At 35.5% G+C, this 21,965-nt stretch overlaps 1 protein-coding gene across 2 annotated transcripts in view; it reads right to left on the bottom strand.

The window, feature by feature from the left end:
* Window positions 1-2,298: 2,298 nt before the first annotated feature.
* Window positions 2,299-21,965, bottom strand: part of LOC144448783 (ubiquitin carboxyl-terminal hydrolase 32-like) — a 47,356-nt gene continuing 27,689 nt past the window's right edge. Inside the window, exons 6-30 of one of the 2 annotated variants that reach the window (XM_078139070.1) lie at window positions 21,448-21,579; window positions 20,551-20,658; window positions 19,773-19,888; window positions 18,446-18,610; window positions 18,011-18,178; window positions 16,942-17,307; window positions 15,784-15,924; window positions 15,026-15,152; window positions 14,669-14,868; window positions 13,868-13,949; window positions 13,042-13,119; window positions 12,419-12,557; window positions 11,928-12,033; window positions 11,280-11,453; window positions 10,407-10,581; window positions 9,866-10,017; window positions 9,401-9,530; window positions 8,498-8,784; window positions 7,702-7,898; window positions 7,227-7,313; window positions 6,674-6,794; window positions 6,050-6,241; window positions 4,767-5,477; window positions 4,454-4,546; window positions 2,299-3,932 (exon numbers count right to left, since the gene is read on the bottom strand). In XM_078139070.1, the coding sequence (XP_077995196.1) occupies window positions 3,762-3,932; window positions 4,454-4,546; window positions 4,767-5,477; window positions 6,050-6,241; window positions 6,674-6,794; window positions 7,227-7,313; window positions 7,702-7,898; window positions 8,498-8,784; window positions 9,401-9,530; window positions 9,866-10,017; window positions 10,407-10,581; window positions 11,280-11,453; window positions 11,928-12,033; window positions 12,419-12,557; window positions 13,042-13,119; window positions 13,868-13,949; window positions 14,669-14,868; window positions 15,026-15,152; window positions 15,784-15,924; window positions 16,942-17,307; window positions 18,011-18,178; window positions 18,446-18,610; window positions 19,773-19,888; window positions 20,551-20,658; window positions 21,448-21,579 (4,418 nt within the window). In that variant the 3' untranslated portion in view covers window positions 2,299-3,761. The remainder of the gene's footprint in view (window positions 3,933-4,453; window positions 4,547-4,766; window positions 5,478-6,049; window positions 6,242-6,673; window positions 6,795-7,226; window positions 7,314-7,701; window positions 7,899-8,497; window positions 8,785-9,400; window positions 9,531-9,865; window positions 10,018-10,406; window positions 10,582-11,279; window positions 11,454-11,927; window positions 12,034-12,418; window positions 12,558-13,041; window positions 13,120-13,867; window positions 13,950-14,668; window positions 14,869-15,025; window positions 15,153-15,783; window positions 15,925-16,941; window positions 17,308-18,010; window positions 18,179-18,445; window positions 18,611-19,772; window positions 19,889-20,550; window positions 20,659-21,447; window positions 21,580-21,965) is intronic. The other variant, XM_078139071.1, reaches the window with a different exon arrangement.

Genomic DNA, 21,965 nt, shown 5'->3' with positions numbered 1-21,965 from the left:
CACATTAAGAAGCAAATCTGGATTGACATAGTATGTAATAGATGGATGTGTATGTACAAGAGACTTTGAAACTGAGAGTGTGATGTTTTTGAATTTTTTGGAGTAACCAAATATTTTTGTCATCTGTATGCCATATCTGGGTACTTTGTAAGAACGCTACTAGTTTCTAGTCAGCATTTACCTATCAGATATTTCAATATCAAACCAAAGTAACCACTATTAGAATCATAAAGTTACAGACTGTCCCTTTAAACAGAAGTAACTAGCAAGAACCACAGTTACAGACTGTGTCCCTTTAAACAGAAGTAACCACCGAGAACCATAGAATTACAGACAGTGTCCCTTTAAACAGAAGTAACCACCAAGAACCATAGAATTACAGACTGTGTCCCTTTAAACAGAAGTAACCACCGAGAACCATAGAATTACAGACAGTGTCCCTTTAAACAGAAGTAACCACCAAGAACCATAGAATTACAGACCGTGTCCCTTTAAACAGAAGTAACCACCAAGAACCATAGCATTACAGACTGTCCCTTTAAACAGAAGTAACCACCAAGAACCACAGTTACAGACAGTGTCCCTTTAAACAAAAATAACCACCAAGAACCATAGCGTTATGGACTGTCGAATAAGAAATGCAAATTAAGTTGTTTCTGAGAGAATTATACTTAATTAAACTTTTCAACGGCATACGCATATCTCCATTCAGACAAAAAATTCTGAACAATATCGCCCTTCCTCCTCCATATTCACCTCTTAAAGTGTAAGTTTACTTTGGAACTGACAGTAATAATGACTTCAAAATATATTGATGTTACACAGATACTATTTACATCATCAAATATTCAAAGCACATAAATTACACTTTAAGACCAACACATACACAGTAATTGATATATACATTACATGTACCTGTACACAAAATAGTCATCACATATTGCATTTCTGTTAAATTGTTGCTAAAAGTATTGATGGGGTTACGGCACCCAAACTTATTTTGGCGATAAATGATTATTTTCCCTTGGATAATTGCTATTATATAAACAGGGTCAACATTGTACAAATCAGTGATGTTGTAAGTTTTCTTCTAACCTCCTGCAAAGGGTGTCAATTCTTCCTTTTATTTTACCAGATTAAACTATAGGGTTGGTTAGGTCACAAGAAACAGAGAATAAGTAAGGCTGCCCTTATGAATGTGCATTTTCTCTGATCATGATATCAAATTCTCTATATTGAATTCAGTGAATCATTGACTGCCTTAGGGAAGAAATCAATTTCAAGTTGGTGGTTCCACGTCCGGTTTCCGGGATATTCCAATACTACAATGCTACAGATGTCGTGCTTACTAGTGGATGATATGAAACCTTTCAAGTAACTACAACAACATGTAGAATTCTTCAAATCAGACCAAATTAACATAGCAATATGTCCAGATTTGGCCCATGTTCCTTCAAGGCATTTGACATTGTTTTGTGTATATACACTAAAGCTGACATATAGAGTCTGTGTATTGCAAAGATGTTTACAATGGTACTAGAGGGATGGGACAGTGATTGTACTAACTATGCAAATATATTGCATGATTTGGACTTGGAGAAAAAAAGGAAACTCTTCACCTCTAATGAATGGAAAGAAAGAAACTTCTACATGTTGTAAAAACTAACGACTGTACTGACTAGATGCCATCAGTCAAACCAACACAGATTATCAACTTAATGTCATGGATTTTGATTGAGTGAAGTGTGCAAAATTTCATTTCACACCGTCATGCACATTTTGTCTTGTTATGCAAATTTCAATTACAGTAAATAAAGAGTTGAAATTTTACATTCGTGACCTAGCAGTACATTTGTAAAAAAAACTTACACTTCAGTTCATGAACTATAAATGGAAACAAACATTCTGAGTTCATGAACTATAAAAGTCTAGTTTAACAAAATGATAAAAGTCACTTATAAGGTCAAGCAGAGAGAATAAATTACTTTACAATTGGAGTGAGTTCCACTAGATGACAATTGATCCAACAGACTCAAACAAAGAAAAGATACATTTACATGCCTGTATGTCTACAGACACCTTTACATGCCTGTATGTCTACAGACACCTTTACAGGCCTGTATGTCTACAGACACCTTTACAGGCCTGTATGTCTACAGATACCTTTACAGGCCTGTATGTCTACAGACACCTTTACAGGCCTGCATGTCAACAGATACCTTTACAGGCCTGTATGTCTACAGACACCTTTACAGGCCTGTATGTCTACAGACACCTTTACAGGCCTGTATGTCTACAGACACCTTTACAGGCCTGTATGTCTACAGACACCTTTACAGGCCTGTATGTCTACAGACACCTTTACAAGCCTGTATGTCTACAGACACCTTTACAGGCCTGTATGTCTACAGACACCTTTACAGGCATGCATGTAAATAATGGTTACAGAAATAATTACAAATGTACAAATCCATTTACACAAAAGAATTAGTATTAAGATCAAACAGTACGCTGGATATATAAGGCAACAACTGTCATACAAAACTTTCAAAATTATTATCAACATTATCGCTCCTACTTGTTGCAAGAATCAGAGCGCACACTGTGTGATACTCCTTATACACTCAATGTCACCCCATGCACATCATATTGCACCCCTATACCACCCTGATTTTGGTTTATCTCTATTGTGTCCTTTACTTGATGCAGGTCAGTCAACTTTAAACAGGGTTGTAAATTCCATACTAGGTACAAAAAGTAATAAAATGATGGCATTTCATGATTAAAGTACATAAAAATCTAACATTTCTTGATGTAAATGTCCAACACACTTATATATATATTTGTGATTAACAATTAAAATCTATACATCTCACTTTCAAATGAAAAAAAGTCCAAAATAACTGGCCTGCATCATTAAAAAAAATTACTTTTGATTTTTATATGCTTGTGTCAAAGGTCATCAAAATATAATCTTCACTTCTGCCCTATCATAGAACATAATTTCTGTCTACTGCTCAATAATACATTAAGTATGGTATATATAATGTACAACCTTGGGGACTTTTTTCTACTAAATTTGAAGTTTGTAAAACTGTTCAAGAATATGCGAATTAGGCAATGACTCTTTTAGTGAAGAAAACTTCAAGAATATGCAAATTAGGCAATGACATTATCCTGTTTTTGTTATTTTTATAAAAACTTGTTTTTGATATCTAGAACCTGTATATTACAGCAAAATGGTTGAGACATAAGCACATTTACAACTGACAAATTATTTTCTATCAGGAAATCGCTTCTAATCAGTCAATTTCTTGTTTCATTTCAAATCTGCCGCAACACCTTTTCCAGGCTATGCTGGGCTTCCTTGCCAGGTCAAAGGTCAACCTAGCATGATATTTCTCCATTACGCGTACTTAGTGATAAAAATGTAACAAATACTTCATTTTACAAGATGGCATCTCCCATCTCTGTCTAATCACTGATATATGGCCAGTATAGGTTTTGTAAATGCATAGAAATATTGAAGATTCAGTCACACTTTTTTCACAATTCCACAACGATACAAAAATTCAAAAACTCTGCAACATCCACCTGTTCCCTATCCTTTAAGGCTTGTAAAGCTATAATAGTGGCAAGTCTGTTTCCAGAAAAACGTTTCCTTAATATGGATTACTAAAATATCCACATAATATTTTCAGTGTCAAACATTCCATCTTCACACTCTATAAGAGCAGATTCCATCCATCGTCAAGTAAAAATTACTGAATTTGGCAAACTTTCTTGAAATCACTTTCAAACTCGTCATCAATATTAGTTGTATCTGGTTCCTTACCCTTGGTATCAGGTAGGAAATATTTGTAATCCAAGTCTTGGCGTTCATAGAACAGCATATAAGCGTTGTCTGTATCTATCAATTCTTCTTTGATTTCCTACAGATTTGATGAGAGATATGTGATTAAATAAAATTTAATAATTCCCCACTTCAATGATGAACAATTCAAATCTGATTGGTAGGTAGTATTAACATTAGATGCTACAATCCTAAGATCAACAGAGACTGCCTGACATTTACAATTGGCTGAATATAAACTGTATATCGCCACCTAGAGGCCAGTTGTTACCAGAGAATCAGACATTCTGATGTGGTTCATTATCCAAGACATACCAACAGCCCAATTGTCCTTTACTAACTTAAGTGTAACTGTTTGTGTGTTTCAGCATTAACCCTGTAACTCAGCTATGAAGCTATCAGTTACAATTTTTTTAACAGATAAGAAATGTCCATTGATGATGCTATGGCACATGCTATATCGATTATTGGGCTGAGACCAATGTAATATAACACTCCCCAAATGCCATTAACCTTATACTTCAAGTTCAGGTGAGAACACATTTGACCTCTCTCAGTGCTTGAATACATAATGACACAAGGGTTGGTGCTGTTACTCACCTTACAAGTACTGTCATTGTAAATATACCATTTATTATTTGGATTGACAGCATACGCCACATAATGACCACCCCCTAGTATACCAGTATGACACTGTACGGATAAACAAAGAACACATCACAGTTTATTATTTGGATTGACAGCATACACCACATAATGACCATCCCCTAGTATACCAGTAAGACAATGTACGGATAAACAAAGAACACATCACAGATTTCCAAAGACTGTAAATTTCCACACACTTTTCAAGGAACCTGTATTATATATACATATGAGTTTGTTGATAAATATATACATCACTAATACTTACAGACAGTGAATACAGGTTGTACAATGGTTTAGTAGACTTCACCATCTCAGTACCCGATGACTCAGCTTCCACATCTTTCAATGGATGTGAGTTTGCTGCATCCACGGGAGGACTCAATTTTGTACTTCCAGAATTGTCACTATGTTTCCTATCAAGGTTAATAACACTAGTACTTAGTGTACTACTAGTTTCACTGCAATTTGATTCCACACTTAAACTCTGACTTTTATCACTGGCTGCACTTAGACGTCCTCCTGTAACGTCTATGTTATCTGTGTTTTCTTTCTTACTCGGCAATGGACTGACTGAATTATGTTTCCTGAGTGGCAACGGGCTAACAGAATTCTTTCGTTTCCGTTTTGATCTTGGCGAATCCTTACTCAGTTTGTTTTGTTTGAGGCTGTCAGCACTACTGTGACGGCTACTGCTTGGTGTTGCAGGCAGACTGTCAGAGCTACTTTCTGATGACACTTTTGGTATAACACTGTGACTGCCATCCCCACTTCCAACTGCCTGAATGGCGACACCATTGGGAGTCGTTTCATGTTGTTTATCCTTTGTATGTAACATGTGTGTTGGAAGATGCAGTAATGTGGGAGCGTCTCTAGCTAGGAAGTTTGATGGATCAAACGTTTTCTTTGGGAATTTGACAATCTTCTGTGATTTCACCCATCGTCCATTTACATATTGAAACCTCTTCATGTGTACGATCTATTCACAAGAAGCAAATAAGATAAAACATTCTTTAATTCTACATTCAACTGTAGCAATAGTTACGTTTTACACCAGCATAAAATATTTGCACACAGCACTTCCGATGTGAATCAAAATTTCTGACTTATAATGAAAATTTACAGCTGTACACATCTTGATAGTTTTTTGACATTTAATACTATTTTGAATTGACATACTGACATACATACTGCACTCAAAACTGGGCATTCTCACATGCAAAGACTTTGGATTTATTTGTAGTTCCAATACTACATATAATCTGGGGTGATAGGAAGGAGTGCCCTGCTGCAAGGGTTTGGATAACCAAGGCTACATTAATTTTGGTTACATATAATTTGACAGATTGCTTACAGCAATGACTGAGTCATGCTTGTCAATGATCACATTTTCCACACTACATCATTCAAGGTGGCAACAATTCCAAAAATGCAACATTCAAGATGTCAACACTTCCCAAAATGCAACATTTAAGGTGTCGACACTTCCCAAAATGCACCATTCAAGATGGCGAGATTGCCATATCCTTATTAGGTGTGGTTTTCACTTACCAATATAGGTGGAAGCCTCCATATCCAAAGTTTCTTGGTGGCTTGTCTGTGTGCCTTACATTTAGAACAATACCACAGTTCATCTTCTCCTAGTTCTTCTTCCTTTGTAAATGCTTTAAGACAAGTGTCTAAATCTATAGGCTCTGTCTGAAGTCGTCTGCTTTCTTCTACACTCTCGTGGTCTGCCACAATCTTTGAGTATAAAGGTAACAAATTACAACTTTGATTTAATTCAATATTTGAAAACACATACACACACACACACACACACACACACACACACACACACACACACACACAAACACACACACATAAACACACACACATACACACATAAACACACACACACATAAACACACACACATACACACACACAAACACACACACGTGTGCACATATACATACACACACAAACACACACACATAAACACAAACACACACACATGTACACACACATGCACACACACATGCACACACACTTACACACACACACACACACACACACACACACACACACACACACACACACACACACACACACACACACACACATGCATACAATTAAAGAATTATGTTGCTATGCTGACTTCTGCTTGTAACAATGCACATTTTGCACACACTTACCCTTTCCTGTGACGACTGGTATCTGAGATGTAGAGCTGTAGGGTCCCAGTCAATTGCAATGTAAGCACTTCCTACAGCAAAGTCATCATCTACACAATCTATCTTACAACCACGACAAAACCTGCCAATAACAAATATAAACATATTTTAAGAGAAAACAAAAAAGTATAACATGAATAAATACGCTCAATATCACAACCTAAACACAAACTATCTTACAACAATGACAAATACAAAAGTATCAATGATATCAAAGTATACGACTGAGATATAGTTGAAAAGTTATAAACTTATACGACATTGCAGATGAAAAGTCATTTGTAACTGAGCAAAGGCATACAGCATCCAACTAATACAATAAATTGTGTCTTTGGTGTGTCAAGACATAGATTTTGGTACAACTTTGACCTGTCAACTTTATTTCACATAGATATTGCCCAGAGCTTCTGCACTATTTAGGGTACCCATGCTAAATATTGCCCAATTAGAGCACCTGTACTATCACTGCCAAACCCTTTATAACTCCTACACTGTTATTGGTACACATCCCTACCTGTACCATGGACACCAGGCACATGTAATGCCATCTCGTTGAACTGCCTTGAGAACAAATGGATACTCATAACCCATACTGTCATCACTATAACAAATGGAAAGTAAGAAACAGTTATTAACTTGAAGTTACACAAAACGAACCAAGTTCATGATAATTTATTATCATCATTATTTATTTCTTGTAAAAAAAAAAAAAAGTTACATGTGCATTTCAATACAATGCACATACTGAAGTTAAAAATTCCAAAAGTAAATAAACAAGGAAAGAAATATCAGCACACACAGAGGAAAAAATCAGCACTATAAAAACCGACCCATTAAAATAATTCACATTGTATAATTTAAGCGCTGTTGCTAAAAGCTTATTATACTACAACACTGATAGTTTATAACTTTATATTATCAGCTGAGATGTGTACATCATTCTTTACTTCCTACATCACCTGCATGAATCAATAGAATCTGCTACTTACCAATCTTGAGCATGATTCTTCAGGTTGGCACCATTCTCTGATGGGGGTAGAGGACTAACAAGCCTGGAGACCTGAACCCAGACAGCCTTGTACAGGTCTGATTGTCGTGTTGCTACAGTACACGGTAATATAAGGGGTGTGCCAAATAAACTAGGTCTTGTCTTCTGGGATGACAGGAAATATACATCCATTCGTATCTGTAGCAAAAATGAAATGATTAGTAGGTTATATAACATTTTACAGAAATGTTGGGTATGGTCAGAAATCTACCAAGGTATGATATGACACTCCCCAAAGTTCAGAATTCGGAATCCTAAAACTTGCAGTCCAAGTCACAAATTGCAGGATCAATATGCAACAGTAGTCTAATATGTATGAATACAATTTGTACAACATGGTGGAAACACTTGTGCCAACTCTGAAATGTCAGATGCATAACAATCTACTAAAGAGAGAGAGAGCGCCCAAGAGAGGGACAGTATTGTTTTCAGAAAATGGCTGGATGAAACAAGTTCATTTGTGACACTCTTGGCTTTAACTTTTCAAACAGCCTATCAAATGCACACATACTTTAATATGACAATGTGAAAAAATTGTTGCAGCCAAAAATCTGTCCAAGCTGTCAGATGAATTTTTGCTATGGGCAGTTTGTTGGTATAATCTATCTGATTTCTGAAGGGACATAAATTTTACTGAGGTTCCTCATCAAAAGTTTGGTTCATGGTATGAAGCTTGACCAGGTTTCCCTCCTTTCTTTCCTGTCTCCAAACCAAAAAGACTATCTATATATACTCACCATTTTTCTATGCATGGCAATGACAAAGCCATCAAAAGCATTGCCCAAATATGGTGTTGTATGTAAACCACTGGTTCCATTACTACTAGTACTATTACTGGAACTACTACTCTTGGTACTGTCTGTTGGTGTGATCACGTTAGTGTTGATTTTCTGAGTTCTGTGTAGACTGCCTGATTTGGACGTAGAAGTGGTGGAGTTCATAGTTGTGCTTTCTTGAAGTTCTGGCGTTGTATCATTCACTGGAGGTAGAGGTTCAATGTGGGCTTGAACACCATTACTAGTCACTGATAATAAGTATACAAACATTATGAATGGGTCACCATACATGTATCCAGACATGCTATGAATGGGTCACCATACACGTATACAGACATGCTATGAATGGGCCACCATACACGTATACAGATATGTTATGAATGGGCCACCATACATGTATCCAGATATGTTATGAATGGGCCAATATACATGTATACAGATATGTTATGAATGGGCCACCATACATGTATACAGACATGCTATGAATGGGTCACCATACATGTATACAGATATGTTATGAATGGGTCACCATACATGTATACAGATATGTTATGAATGGGCCACCATACATGTATACAGACATGTTATGAATGGGCTACCATACATGTATACAGATATGTTATAAATGGGCCACCATACACGTATACAGACATGTTATGAATGGGCCACCATACATGTATACAGATATGTTATAAATGGGCCACCATACATGTATACAGATATGTTATGAATGGGTCACCATACATGTATCCAGACATGTTATAAATGGGCCACCATACATGTATACAGACATGCTATGAATGGGCCACCATACACGTATACAGACATGATGCAAAGATTATACTGACTAAGTGAGGAACTTACCCTGAGTTTGTTTGTCAGTAACAACTTTAGTCTGTGTGGGTACAGACAGCTGAGGTGGGGGAGGGATTTCATACGCATACAGGTATCCTCCTAATGCTGTTCTAACTTTCTGCCCATCTGAGGGTAGACTCTGTACAGGGGGAAAAAACACCAAATATTACAAAACAAAATAACATGAATCTGGAGGAATGCAACTCAGTATAGAAATTGTCCAATGCATCTTTGCTAAGCCATAATCCGAAAGATATAACAATCTGTGTGTCAATACCTAAATTTACCATTCATTTTTTCACAGCACAATGCTTCAACCATGTACAATGTGCAAGGGGAAAGTTGATGTAAATGTGTCTACTCCAACTCCAGAGGGCTCACTTTACATATATAGCCTAACCACAGTTAGTAGTTACTTTAAAATTAGTATGTCAAGATCAGAAATATGAAAGTGCATTGAAGATAAAAACTTACCCGTATCATTGCTCCAAAGACTTCTACAAGTAAAATTTGTTGTGGGGTTAAGTCACAAAGTCCACTTAGGTTTTGTTTTAAGTCTTTATATTTGTCCTCCATGTTCAATCTTAAACCATACTTCTTTGGAATACTACCATCTAGTCTAATCACTGGAGGAGAAAAACAAACATACAAACAACAAGTGAACTAATGGTACTCATATGGTATATGTACACCTGTCTGTCTTGGTCTAGTGTACACCTTCAGTCTCTAAGTTTCAGTAATTTTAACTGTCAGTTTTAGCATTCTCGGTCTCTGTCTGTCTGACTGACTGACTGACTGACTGACTGACTGACTGACTGACTGACTGACTGACTGACTCTGTCTGTCTGTCTGTCTGTCTGTCTGTCTGTCTGCCTGTCTGCCTGTCTGTGTCTGACTGTTTTGTTTGTCTGTCTGTCTGTCTGCCTGTCTGTGTCTGACTGTTTTGTTTGTTTGTTTGTTTGTCTGTCTGTCTGTGTGTGTGTCTGTCTGTCTGTACTGATGTTCTACAACTTACCTACAATTTCTAGATGCATTGAGCTGTCTAAAGGTAGAGGTAATGATAGGTATGTAAATGGATCAAAACGGACACTTTCATGTTTACACTCTGTACATCTAACCATGGATTTCAACTGCCCATGAAACAAATCTACAATAATGGACCGATTCCTCAGCATGTGATTCTCCCAGGCCTGAAAAAAAAAGTCACAAATTAATATTAAGTCAGATCAGATGTAGATTAAATATGGGTGAGAAAAACAGTTGTTTGGCAGAGTTAATACACAAAGTTGGTTCACAATGAAACTATAATCCTATGTACATTGTATATTGTAATCTTTATGGGTCTACTGATAATGCCAGAACCTGGAATTGAAACCCTGGTCTTTAAGGTCTACCATACATTGTATGTACGGTTAATTTGATTTCCTTGTTAAAGTTTTTTCAAATTGTTGTTGTATAATAGAGGACTGTCATAACCATTTAGAGACTCAGTAGATTAGTTTTTCACAACATATTTCAATAATGATGACAATTAAAATTTTATTGTCGAGTATTACAGAAAAGTGACATCCAAATCATTCATTGAAACAACAATACCTCATTAACATATATTTGTGTTATGGGATGTATGTGAAATTTGCAAACACTCAGCAAATATCCAAAATTATACCTAAAGTTACACTGTAGTTTTATCTTTTCATTGAGTATATGGGCTACATGTACTGTAATGTGTTACAGACTTAAGTTGAAAGTTTACATAGCTGACCTATGAACATCAACCACATCAACTAATTTTTTATTTCTTGTTGCAATTTTTGATAAACTTTCTGAAATTTACAATTAATAAATAAGAAACCAAGTGTGTATGAGTATAAACTGACAGACTTACCTCCTCAGCTACTTCCTCATCAGGTCTGTTATCACTATCTTTGAGTTCTACATACGGTTTATTTTGAACCCTGTTCAGATCTTCATGTAGTCCATCTAAGAGGAAAGCTAGTAACTCTTGTGAATCATGCTGCTGAAAACCATTGAATCTAGGTGCATACTTTCCTATAGTCCACTGCAAAATATAAACCATGTGTACTGTATGGAAAAGTCTTCATCGAAGACATACATCCCCCCCCCCTCCCCATTGAAGACATACCTCAACCCCCCCCTCAATTGAAGCCATACAACTCTCTCCCTTCCTTTGAAGACATCCCCCCTCCCAAAGAGACAGTGATCAAAATATATAATTTTTACCGAATTTGCTTGTGCAAGGTTGAGAATGATATGCATGGACATACAGACAGACACAGACACTCCCAAACAGACAGACATAGACACAGACACAGACACAGACACTCTTACACAGACACAGACACAGACACAGACACAGACACAGACACAGACTCTCCCATACAAATGGACAGAACATCATTTGTAAGCCCCAATAACAATGCTAGAAATAAAGATATATCATATGAAGCAAATAAAATCCTACTATCTCTATCACTATTCACTCACTACCTGTACACTTTACATGTTCACTTACCCTAAGTTTAAGAGGTGCTATACTCTTGGCTGTACCACTCCATAAATCTTGTACTAAGTCTCCATACCTCCTTGCTATGTGACCTTTCATACCTAAAGGGTTGGATCTACAAATGCAAACAGTCAATATTACAGCACATGCAAGCCATGTTGTAAGAGTTTGAACAGAAAACACCAGTTTGTTTAGTTTTTGGTTCTTTTATATCACAATGTCATCGGTTCTATAGAACTCAAAATATGAATTAACACATTCAAAAATTAACACATTTTCCCAAAACTTTCATAAATTATGCATTGTGGTATAAGTCCAATTTGTAACTGCATTTAGCTTTTCAGCAAAATACTTTTACAATTCTTGTCATAAGAAATAGTCTCAAGGTATCTGATCACAAGGTCATTTTAGATATCTGATTTTATGAAATGTTTTTTCTTTGTAATTTTCGTAGATGACAAATAGTGTAGAAATATTGAAGTACAAATGTTTATTCTTACCTGTTAAATTCATAAAGGTGAACATTCTTTTCAAAATACTGTGTCAAAGGTTGAGTATTACTAATACATTGCAATGCTGAATTCATAAAACATGTGTTGCCAAGGTTACTCAGACCAGTTGCTCCTTTGTCAGTTGGAACTACAATGAGAAGAGAAAAGTTAGTAATCATGAAGAATCTATAAACCAATTGATTTCTGATTCAGTGTCCATTGCATATATATCTCTTGGTACAAAGACAGCAGAAGCTATTTCTACTGAATTGTAAAAGATTATTTTATGCCTATCACTTTTTGATGTGACTAGGTATAGAATCATATTTTGTGTTTTATCTCTGTCTATGTTAGTTTGAGGTTAAAATGTTTATCTGTTTGTCAAAAATATCATGTTTCATCAATGAAGTGCCGTACAAATCCTGTTTCTGCAGTAATACTTTCTGACTTTATCCTGAAACTGTTCTGCCTATCAAATGTAACAAAGGACTCCTTACAATGTCCTAAACTAGTTATATGACTGAGTATATATTACTCTCTGACTTTCATTATTCCTACATGTGAACATAGCATCATCATACAAGATGTACAGAGTGTAATTAGATGGAGATATATCGATGGTTAATTCTCACCTTGTTGTTTCTTATCAATTCCTTTCTTGAAAGCTAATGACGACATTTCTTCAGGCCAACTCATGTCTTTATTTCTGACTGAATATGGAAGCAAATGCAATATTCTTTGATCAGTTGGTATTTTATAACACACAGATAACAGCCTAGAATACTGTAAACACATTTCAACACATTTTGTATGATGACATACATGGACAGATTATCCAACATTTGTTGAGTAAAACAAGCATCAACACTTGGTATAAGCCATGTCAGCCCCTGATACAAAAGGGATGCAATAAATAAATATATAAATAAATAAGCCAAGTGAAACTGGCTACAGAACATAGACTTCCAATACATTAAAGATGCACTAACTGCAACTGGACAAACCCTTGAAACTGATAATGACTTAATACCGATACTACCATACACCCTAAACAGTATTAAATCACCTATAGGTAAATGTATATGTATAGCAGTAGACATAGTATCATACAATACATCGTTATCAAAATTCATTTTTGGGTCTACACCTAAAAATCAGCTCCCCCACTGTAATCACACTTTAAACCTTTTACTGTATTACTTATGGATAAAGCTGACCTCTTAATTAATATCTAATTAACATGTACAATGTCTAATTATTGGTATTTTAACAAATCCGAGTAAATATATTGTTGGTTGTCTGATCAAAAAAATATACTCTTGTTACAACGAGTGAAAGCTATAAGAAAACTTTCAAAAGCAACTGATGCTGGACAGATACAAACAGATCTTCCAAACAAAAGCATTACTTTTCATGACTAACATTATTAACTACAAGAAGATAATAAAAAAATCCTACCTTCTATCAACATCTGTTGATTATCTATAATTCCTATCTGTTCTAAAGTACTATTTTCTTCATCTAAAAGAACAGGGTTGTTCTGAAACAGTAGAAATGTTATAGGTGAGAGATTTTCATAAATTGTAAATTGAGTCAAGTGGTTTTCATTACATAGGACATCCTGACAAGCAGTATTGGGATATATGGTATGTGTTCTCACCATGCTAGTCGGTGCTGGTCGACATTTGGCTGCAACCAATACTCAAAAAATATTCAGAAATTATGTACACAGTACTTTACTCACTGGTATTCTGATATATTGAAGAAGATTCACGAAATCTTTAGTAAAGTATTACAAACAATAGTTATGGTAATTCTCGGTACCTGCAATAGTATTTTACTTCATGCTAGAGGGTCAAAATAGAACAAGACAGTTGACTTATTCTTAAGTGCACCTATAGTAATACATGTGTAGTGCGTGGAGCGGAAGTTATGGTATCAACCAAGACAAAGCTAGCTGGCAGAATTGTATTGCAGGTACTGAGAATTGATTGATAGATGTGAAATGAGTGGTTCCTTGTACCTTTATTAAAATCCAAGTGACCACAATTGTACCTATTATGAATACTAATGAAACTTTAAAATAGTAATGACTGACCACATTCCTTCAGACGTTGAGATCACTGGCATCAAAGTTTTAATTGTATAATTTTGCATCACTTCTAACACAGAATGAACATTTCTTTGCTTCTACTACACTAGACAGAGAACAGTACCAAGAGAACAGTGCATGCATAGATAACAGAACATAGATCTTACCTCATCTTTGAGATTCCATAACCTCATATCTTCATTACGTATTCGTAACCTTTGACATAGGAAGTCATACACTTGTTGCATTGTATGCATCTTACTGAATGCAGCCACGTATGCCAGGTAGCGTTTAGGTGGTGCTGGTGTGCTGTTATTATGAGAACTAGATCCAACATATGAACCTGCACCAAATGAAAAACCTCCGACTAAAATAATAAAAGACACAATGAATGTTAAATTCTGATTTTCTGTCAGAAAACTTAAGTGCTGAGGTAAATTTTTTATTGAAATTATATAAAATAACAAGATATGGATGTTGGTTATGGTAAATTTTGAATCAATTGATATTATATTTTTGCCTACCAATGCCCATGTGAACACTATTCCATGCATTCTGTTTAGGTTGGTTGGCTTGGTGACGAAGTAAACGAATACTGATTGGATAGAGTTCCAGTTCTGGTGTTGGGTCTCCATTACAAGGTACAATTACCTGAAAAGAAAGCAAATATATTCACTTTATTTAGACACACTCTTTCAATTTTGATTTGAAGGTCTACGTATCACAAACATTCTCTTTTCAAGAGCTAGCTTTGAATAATTAAATGGATTTACTTGATAACAATTCAGTCAGAGGTACCACAACTTTAGCAAGACTAGCTGCCACTACTACTAAGCTTCCATCAAGCTAGCTATTTTGGGATCAGTATGGTCCAAACAATGGGCTGGAACTAACATCTCACAGGTATATGTTAGCACATAGACCCTCTATAATGATCTGGTGGAGGGTCTTGATTAGCAATTGGAAGGCTTAATGCATATATCAGCCATATGTTAATGCCAGACTTGCCCAGTATTAACACCAGGCTGACACTAACACCTCATCAGAAAATGTTAGCAAATGGAAGGGTCAATGCCTGCCCCAGGACAATGTTAACACCTGTATGGCTCTGTGCTAACACCTTACTAGGATGGTGAAGACCTATGTTAATATGTGCAGCCATACAGTAACACCAGGTTGAGTGATATCACTGAGGCATGTAATCAGAAAGATACTATTAATAAACAAATACCCCTAGGGAGAAAGAGGAATAATCTGTATTGAGTTCACTAGTTACACTTACATTCCTAGGAAGAGCTGGTTGTCCACCATACCATGTCATTAACGCCCTCCACACAGGATCAGGAAGGATCTCAAAGTCACGCCCTCTTGTCAGCATTGCATTACGTCTTAGTCTACCGCCCTCATTGGTCAGCATCATAACCTAAAGGCAAGATTGACTTAACTTCAGTATGAAATAGTATGGTGATGAATTGTAGAGTGAAGTAATAGAAACTGCTTCTAATGAAAAACTAACTACGACTAATAAAGACATGCACATCTGATTCTGACAGGTGCTATAAATTATTCTGATAGAGAGACAGCTGCAGAATCCAATTTCAAATATTACACCTCCAGTAGTAATGTCAAAAGCTTTACAAAATGACCGTCTGAACACTAATGAAATTTTACAATTTATCAATACAAATCTGAGTTCAACAATTCAATTTTTTGTGATAACATTCAATATATATTTAAACATTAATCACATGACTAATTTTGTTCAAATTTGAAATTCCTGAAAAGATTTTTTACTACAAAATTTAATACTTGAAATTTAATACATATCAGGAAAAGTACTCACACATCTATTATTTGTTACTAAGCAACTGATATCAGCAAGTATGATTGGTTACAATTAATGAAATGTATAGTTTATATGAAATCAGATTACGCAAACTTTAATGAAATTTTGAATTTAATCATACAGATGAACCTTTTGATGCTTAGTGAATGTAAGAGTACATTTATTTGTATACATTGACAATAATCTGAAATATAGTCATCTAAACAACTACCTCCTTTGGATAATGATTTGAAATATTTTCAACAAGGCAGCTACCTCCTTTGAACTCGTTTCTGGTGAATTCTAAGAACCACTTTGAGATTCCACAAAACAAAACTTTTCAGAGCCAAGAAGCTCGACTCCAATGAATTCGGCATAAAATACATATCACTTGAAAGATATAATTAAAATTACTACAATTTTGGTGTAACTCTTCAGTGATGAAAGTCAAATACACAAATAAATGCAGCGTAAGATTAAAGAAAATATCTAAAGATAGTTACCTCTATGAACTACAGTTACATCTAAAAGCAGGGGAAGCGGAGGAAGAAGAAACACACGCAGAGGGACAAATTAAATTGACAACGGAAATAAAATGTTATACATTATACATACATTCACCTTTCTTGTTTCCGTAACAATTAATGGTGTATTGTCAATAGGTCCGGGTTTAGGGGGCATCTGTGGTATTGTAATCACTGCTGGTTGGCTGTTTCTCTTTGCTGTCTGAACTTGACTTCGGCCATCTTGCTGGGGTACTGAATTGCTACTGCTATTAACCACTTTCCTAGGGGATCCACTTGGTGTTGAACTGCTACTATGTGTTGCATTGGCAGCCCTAGGTGAGTTTGGTTGACTAACTGATTTACTAGCGTCATTGCCCCATGCTTGGTTTGACTGACTGGTAACTGGTTTCCTAGGCAACGATTTACTCTTCATTTGTGCTGATATCATCTGACTATAGCTGTTAGTACTAGGAGGCTGTCAGACAGAAAGTAAAACAACTTTGTTCACAAAATAGTTTCTAGTGTACAACTTTCAATAAATTGTTAAACTAACCAACATCAGAACAATAAGTTTCTCTTTGCTGCTTAGTTTAGATGAAATGAAATGATACAGACTGTTCACTTTTTAATAAATTATGCAATTACTAGCAGTTATTGGCAGAAAACCCACCTGCCACTAGGAATAACTTTATGATGGTTGAATTTCTAGTGTGTAATATGAACAGATGGCAAATAATACGTTTCTTTTTTTTAAGGTGTGAATTGGGTTGACCTCTGTAGTTTAAGTATAATCACCCAGTAATACATATTTTATTTGCCAGAAGTTGGAAAGAAAAGAAAATTGACAAATCAAGTGAGGAAAAGGAATTTGTTAATTAATTACATCGGCAATGAAAGTACATTCATCGAAACTTTCACTGAATCATGTATCAGTGCACATGCACACACATGCACTCATTCCGATGTACACACTCAGACATGCACATGTGCATGCATGCACGCATACACACATGCAGACACACACATGCACCACACACACACACAACACACACACACACACACACACACACACACACACACACACACACACACACACACACACACACACACACACACACACACACACACACACACACACACACACACACACACACACACACACACACACACATATTTACCTGGTAAATGACATAATCCTGCCATGCCTTCCACCATGTGATACTGACTAGGTACCATGTCTGTCCTTGTTGTAGACCTTTCTGACTTTCTCTTTCCACCCAGCCTTGAACTATGTCACCTTCTTCTTGTCTTGTTGTTGGTCTCAATCCAAGTACAATGTGACAAATCTGACAACAATGAAAATATCCCATTACTACCAATCATAGATAGTTACAGAGGTCAGCAAAATTTGTTATATTATGGAACATATTGAGTATAACATGGCAAGGGTAGGGGGTACTTGAGGGAACAGCAAAAATTCATTCAGTAGTTTGTTGTTAAAACTCAATGTAAGGTGGGGGAGGGGGAGGGGTGTTTCTTACCTGGAACAGCACACTTAGAAATTCAGATGGTAGTTTGTTGTTAACACTCCACATAAGGAGGGAGGTTCTTACCTGGAATAGCACACTTAGAAATGCAGACGGTAGTTTGTTATTTACACTCCATATTTGATATTCTTCCAGGGTGATGGCATTATCGCTATCGTTGTCATGTGTTGCTAATATATCATCAACTATGCTATTTATACTGTCACATGCATCTTGTAAAGTGTCTGTCTCCTGAAAAGTGGACAGAAAGAAAGCATATTAATGATCCATCTCTATGACGACTCAAACTACATTTTAGTTACATGAAAGAAAACAATTTAGTACACGTTTCCTGAAGAAAGATTTAATTTTATAATAGAATAATAGAAAGGATAATACAGAAAACAAATAAATACTAAATGTTAGATAGAACTATTTACATGTATACCCACACTATGAATTATTTCACCATCAACGCATGTTAGCTGTCATACAGTAGCCCCTGTCAATCATTAGGTTGTATACCCACACTATGAACTATTTCACCATCAACGCATGTTAGCTGTGATACAGTAGCCCCTGTCAATCATTAGGTTGTATACCCACACTATGAACTATTTCACCATCAACGCATGTTAGCTGTCATACAGTAGCCCCTGTCAATCATTAGGTTGTATACCCACACTATGAACTATTTCACCATCAACGCATGTTAGCTGTGATACAGTAGCCCCTGTCAATCATTAGGTTGTATACCCACACTATGAACTATTTCACCATCAACACATTAGCTGTCATACAGTAGCCCCTGTCAATCATTTGGTTGTATACCCACACTATGAACTATTTCACCATCAATGCATGTTAGCTGTAATACAGTAACCCCTGTCAATCATCAGGTTTACACTTAGGAATTAAAAAGTGCAATATTTCAAAGATTGTTGGAAAATAAATATGTATATTAAACTTTATAAGTCACTCTTCTCCTGATTGAATTACAAGTCACAATTTCATATCTGTATAAAAGTGGTTTAAATACAGTAATACACAAAATTACACAATCCTGCTGTGATGCTTAGCTATGAAATTCTTTCACTGACATCTCAAAAAGATAAAAACATTTCAGCACTACATTACAGGGTTTATACAGTAAAAGTCACTTGAATGTCCACAAGGTTCCAAGAGTTTTTGAATCAATTATTCATGGGTTTCCATGGCTACCTGGTGTAATATTCCTGGAGTGCTTTGTAGTACATCTCATGTGAATGAAACTCCCAGAATTTCCAGGAGTAGTCTCAAATCCTTTTATTTACAAAGTCTTGAGTGTACTATTAGAAAAACACACCATTGGTGAAATCATTTTATTATCAAAGTTGATAATTATAAGTAACAGTAACATTTTAATATCACTTACTTGTTTTGTTTTTGATTGGTTTTCCCTCCTCACTTCCAGCAGTACAGAAACCATATCTTCCAGCTCTTTCCGTGACAAAAATCCATCATGATCTTTGTCAAAGATTTTAAAACAAACTGGAAAAAAATACAATATAGAGCATTAGCCTTTGAACTATATTCTCAATAGTTCCTATCATTGTACATGTATATGATGCAATGATTACCTCAGTTTAGTACCATCCCTGTATCAACAGTACTTTACTGAACACCATGTAAGACCAAAAAAGAAGAAGAAAGAATTGTTTCTGGTCAAGACATTTTGTCTAAAATGGTGTGATGACGTGATTTTTTTTAATTCTCAAACATGTCACTAAATCTACTATTTATGGCAGTTACTGTTCTATTTATTTAATACTTTAGAGCCAGTGTGTATGTAAGGCAAATGTCATTTGCTTGTTAACGATTAGCTTTGCAGTTGCCTTCACTGAATTAGGGAGGTTTATTTTTGTGTTTCCACCAAGATCTGCAGACTGCATGTGCTGGACTAACACAAAAATAAACTGACACGAGGGTATTTAAGTGATGTGCGTGCTGACCAGAAACAATTCATTTTTTTTGCCTAACTGAGGTCCCAACTACAAATTTGTTGGTACTGGTACTACAATATTCATTTTTACCACATAAAAATTCCTGGTGACAGCTGTCAGTTGCTATGGTAATACAGGAGATATACAACATCTATGAATGTAGTATCATACAGTAGAGATGGTTTGGATGAAATACCGATGGTAACTTACATTTTTGTCTTTCTGCAACTGGTCCTCGACAACATGCTGATAAACCACATGCCATTTCTTTGAAATCTATATGATTATCACGGTTCTCATCAAAGGCAAAGAAAAGGCCTGTAATTTGTAGAAAATAATGATAAAATCAATGTATGGTATCTGTAACTACTTGTTATTGCATTCCACCATTAGTTTACAGTAACAACTATAGCCCACAGAGTTGACTATCTAACTCAACATACTGACTCAATAAAAGATATTTTCAAGCCAGACAGCCAAGATATGTCTCAAGGCTACTGTACCAATATTGAGACAACTTACAGAGGTTGTATCTTTTAGTTTGAGGGGATACTCTAATAACATATGTTTGTATCAATCTTGGCAAACTTCCAAAGAATGTTCATAATTCATGAGGTGATAAATATCAGTTTCAAGTTAAGCAAACTTACTGATCAAAAATAAATTTACTTAGGGTAGCATCAATATGTATTACATTACTAAATTAATTGAAAAAACTTTTCTCCATTCACGCCCTCAATAAAGGAAATAACAATAGTGTTTTTGTCAAAGAACAACCAACGTGAACCTCAACCTAATTGTAATGTTTTAGTCAAAGAACAGCAAAACACATAAAGAACCAAATCATTGTTTTTTGTCAAAGAAAATAAATAGTTCAGTATAAAAAAATTAAAATGTCAATTTAAGCACTTTTACAATACTATCTTTAGAAACTGAAAAGTTTATCAGATTTCTCTCATTCTGTTACCTTGGCAATACACTGGTTATTCATACTCAGTACATTCTTGCATTCAACATTCTAGAACTAAGCCAGCAGTTACCAATGCTGAAATGATTTTTATAAATTTAATCTCTTTAACAGCTGTCATTGTTTGTTGAATACTTTACCTTCACATAGATTCCTGGGTACTGGTGGACATACCATTGGTATAAATGTTTCAAGATCAAATTTGCCTGTTTTAGATTGCGCCTTTAGCTGCCAATACCTCTTTTCAAGCTCAATAATATCTGCTTCTTCCACTACAGTGAAGAGATAACAAAAAAAGACTTAATTACTATATGTAAATATTTTATATGTCTGTATTTTCTTCTGCACTTGTGAAGTTGCATTTTTATGAATAATTAATTCCCAGTTTGCTCCATTTCATATAACAACTTGGAATAATAAATATTGTACTGCTATTAATTGTAAAGCGCTTTGAGCACCGAGGCTGGATGGGAAAGCACGCTATAAAAACCAACATATTATTGTTGTTGTTGTTGTTGTTGTTGTTGTTGTTGTTATTACTGTTATTACAAAAGTTTCAATCCCCTTTGAAGCCATATCAACAATTAATTGACATATCAACACAACCATGACTAAGTTTCAGTTTCACCATATAATTTACAACCAACATACATGTACA

The sequence above is a fragment of the Glandiceps talaboti genome, chromosome 18 (genome assembly GCF_964340395.1).
Source record: "Glandiceps talaboti chromosome 18, keGlaTala1.1, whole genome shotgun sequence".
Lineage (NCBI taxonomy): Eukaryota > Metazoa > Hemichordata > Enteropneusta > Spengelidae > Glandiceps > Glandiceps talaboti.
This window is presented reverse-complemented; position numbering and strand designations above follow the sequence as displayed.